We start from the raw sequence: 3,622 nt of genomic DNA, 5'->3' as shown, positions 1-3,622 counted from the left end.
GCTATGGTTCCCATCAATGACACAAAAGAAGCTTTGGACGTCTCCACTTGGTTTGCGGCCCAGAGTGCATAGATTCTAATTGGTTTCTTTGGAACAAAAGATATTATGCCGTCAAATGGCTCGCCCTTGATTATTGTAGTTGTTGTGTCAATGCGCAAAGAGACAAATAAAGTTCTGCCTTTTCTCATGCTTCTTTTGGTAATGGTCAGATCCTCGATCCTAAAAAAGCTATCAACTTGCAAAACAACCTTAACCTGCAACACATAGGTGTGAGGGACATGCAAAGTGATGGTCTCACAGCATTCAGCATCTGTCATGTCGATGTGCATGAAGATCGGGTACAAGACATCACAGGATGTGAATGTGCCATACTTGGCCAAAACCTTCCCCTCGAAGGTGAAGCAATACGGCATAAACTCAGACAGTGACTCCATGGCCAAGACTGGAAGGCCATTGGGACGGGCTGTTGTTGCCTTTGCTAGGACTATTGCTTTTCCTTTCAGTGAGACACTGGCAGGGTTTCTTGTAGGGTCATTTTGTTTATAAGCCGTTGCTGGGTTGGTTTCAAATAGCTTGGGTGGTACGCTACAACTTGATGTGAAAATACAATACAAAATAGTGAGATGGTGTGTGCTCGAAATGTCTTGGGCGAATAAAAAATATTGCAACCTAAAAATAAGCAGAGCTATTCATTGGAGACACATACGCACCAAAACGCACCAAAACTTTTACAGGAATAACCAAAATGAATTTGTTTAAGTAAAGTGATTGTATTGAACATTGTGTGACCACAATTATTTCAACTATGTATTAGCCAAAGCAAAAGAGCTTATTAGCAAAAGTTATTGCAAGCCTATCCTAACACATTCAACCTCATAACGGATAGTAGTATTTGATTTGGCACTATTGATTAATCATTTGTGATTTCAGACTCATTCTCTTCTTCTACTAGTGGTGGGCCGAGCTCCATCTCTATCTTGCAACGGATCCTTGAAAGGCATCCTCTCTTCCTTTGGAGCTCTTTTCGGAATGGTAGCAAAGAGCATACTTGCTTAGAAGTGATGAGTAAATTAATTCATGGAAAACTTTTTTCAAAAATAAAAAAAAAACCTTCGGCAAATGCTTGCTCCGCTGCCAATTGAAATGCTGACTTTAGAGAGTTCTCTTCGCATCTTTATTTGTGGCCTGGGCAGAGGTCAGCACGAGTGGTATATCGATTCTGGTGCTGGAGTAGGGGAATTGGTTTTGATCAAACAACTACCAGATACAAAAACAAAACGCTTGTTTGCGAGAGCTCGAATGGTATCGCTCACTGTCGCCGCTGTAGATTATAAAAACAACATAGGTATACTTTTGTCATGCACTATTAAATTAAACAAGCGTACTGCAACTAGCATGGTGAAATATAAAAAAAGGATGTAGGATGTTGGAGGATTGCAAAGGAAACGTCCAATTTGAAGATGAATCTAGAGGACATGTTTTATTCCAGAAAATTCCAGCGGCGGAGAATGGAATTAATAAAATAGGACAGAACGAGCAATCATGTTTATTGAAACAGCAATGAAACCGTGTCGCAATAAATCCACGACAGGCTGCAAAGGAGAACAAACTGGTGTATAGAAATGTATAGACTTGGCAGGCAACCAACGCACGAAGCAGCACCTTCGGTTATGATTTGTGTAGGTACATCTGAGCCACTGACAATTTTTTTGTTCCCTTCGGCTTTAGCTTCTATGGTTTCGTTAGTGCTAGATTCTTCCACGACTTCTACAGAGAAACGTATAAATAACGCAGAGCAAATGCAGATTGTAGTGCTGTATTGATAGCGGGACATGGCCTCTTCAGCACCGCCTGGATGTGGTTCGGCGATGCTCATCATGTCTAGTATCCAATATGAAGGTGAAAGCTTTCGTCTCCTACAGTCACCATGCTCTGATGTATAACGAGAACGAAATGTGCATGCAAAGCCTTCAACGTCTCTCACCAGCGCTGTTCCTGGAGACGGAGAACATAACGCAGAGCTCTGTCCCAAGTTGTCACGTAGCTAAGAATACAAAGATCCCACTTTCATACCAGCGATCGAATTCGCAGTCGCACGATACCCGCATGTTTTAAGCTCGTATAAACAAACAACAAAGAAAATCGACAGGAGGAGACACATGAAGTGGACATCATTCGCAGCATTTGCATAAGAAAGGATTAAGGGGTTGAGGGGCATGCGTCTCAAATAGAGGTGGAACAAGAACGGAAGGGGGATAAAGGGTATGTGAGGGTCGTATTTCAAAGGCTAAGCAGGGCAAGGCGGAGCAGAAGAAAATGGAGGAGGAGGAGGACAAGGAGAGGACAAGAGGTGCAAGGCGAAAGGGAGGACAGATATGTAGATCACTGCAAGAAGCTAAAAGCTAGTGCCAAATCCCTCATTCAGATGTTGTCATAGGCTTGTAGCCAAAAACTCTTCAAAACACGTCAACGTTACAAAAATCGATACCTTTGCAAAACTCTGCGCTAGAGCAACCAGCACCTGCAAAAACCGAACCTAGAACAATAAACAAAAACAATTAAAACTTGACAAAGACTGGACACGAGACGCTATAGCAAACGAACCAACGTTATCTTCTCCGTCCATTGCCTTTGGAAGGATCGCAGCTTTGGAAACGTGAAGACCACCTTCACATTACCTGCAACGAGACAAACACCATAAAACCAAACAAACCATGAAATGCAATGCGCATATCACAAATCCACAAAATTCATAAAACCAACCCTGCATGTCAACAATTCTCAGCATCTCTGTAAGGACCAACACCAAAGTCCATATAAGCAAGGTCTTAGCATCCGCATATAACAGAAACCCAATTCGAAATGAAATTCAAAGGAAAGAATGAAACACGACCTCTCTGATGATTGACCTGGACACGCAATGACTGTCTGCAAATAAAATTTTTGAAGCGCAACAACTGCTGGATCGACAATCTGATTGCCTGGCTTCCCCGTTCCAAAAACTCGAGGGTTCCAAAGAAAATGACGAGAGGAGGAGGAAGGAGAGATGACGACAGCAGCACTTTTTCGACCTCTAATCCATGCAAGGAAAGCGAAGGGATCAAAAATCCAAAGACTTATCTCGAGTTGCATGGAAGATAAGGTGGCTGCCAAATACACACCGGGACACGTGCAAGCCAACAAATCCAACGGCCAAACGGGACACGTGCAGGCGAACAAAATTGGCGACCAAAAAAAAATGAAATAAATGATTTTCCTCATCTCAAACAGGCCTTCACTACAAAAAGTAGAGAGAGAAAGACTCCCAAGCCTTTACTCTTTGAGGTATCTTCACAAGCACTTCTCAAGTGAAGGGACCACCTTCACAAGTGAAATGACCCAATTTACTTTCACAAGTGAACGAAAATAACCGTGGTTCGTTCAACCCACCATAGCGTAGGTTAGTTTGACCTACAATTAGTATAGGCTAAACTATAGTTAGGTTAGACTAACTAGAATTAGGTTAAGCTAGCTATAGCTAGGTCAAATTAACTACACTTAGGTTAGGTTACTTGGAATTGTGTAGTTAGGTTAACCAAGGTAGCTTAGGCTAACTAAACTAGATCAATCAATCTAACTGACA

General features: G+C 42.1%; 1 protein-coding gene across 3 annotated transcripts; it reads right to left on the bottom strand.

Moving 5' to 3' along the window:
* Positions 1 to 1,116: 1,116 nt before the first annotated feature.
* On the bottom strand, positions 1,117 to 3,076 carry LOC147892727 (uncharacterized). 3 transcript variants are annotated; one of them, XM_087387646.1, is made up of 4 exons: positions 2,894 to 3,076; positions 2,605 to 2,678; positions 2,489 to 2,521; positions 1,117 to 1,321 (listed from the first exon to the last, which is right to left on the bottom strand). In XM_087387646.1, the coding sequence occupies exons 2-4, from the start codon at positions 2,624 to 2,626 to the stop codon at positions 1,197 to 1,199; spliced, it is 180 nt and encodes a 59-aa protein (XP_087243772.1). In that variant the 5' UTR covers positions 2,627 to 2,678; positions 2,894 to 3,076; the 3' UTR covers positions 1,117 to 1,196. The 3 variants fall into 3 exon arrangements, 2 of the variants coding, with proteins under 2 accessions (XP_087243772.1, XP_087243771.1); XR_015542364.1 differs by lacking the exon at positions 2,894 to 3,076 and having other exon boundaries at positions 1,117 to 1,851; positions 1,945 to 2,521; positions 2,605 to 2,769; XM_087387645.1 differs by lacking the exons at positions 2,489 to 2,521; positions 2,605 to 2,678; positions 2,894 to 3,076 and adding an exon at positions 1,663 to 1,932.
* Between the last annotated feature and the right edge of the window lie 546 nt (positions 3,077 to 3,622).

The sequence above is a fragment of the Dipteris shenzhenensis genome, chromosome 16, assembly GCF_047967505.1.
Source record: "Dipteris shenzhenensis isolate YYH24624 ecotype China chromosome 16, Dip_SZ_1.0, whole genome shotgun sequence".
Lineage (NCBI taxonomy): Eukaryota > Viridiplantae > Streptophyta > Polypodiopsida > Gleicheniales > Dipteridaceae > Dipteris > Dipteris shenzhenensis.
Note: the sequence above shows the minus strand (reverse complement) of the source record. Positions and strands in the feature narration are given on the sequence as shown.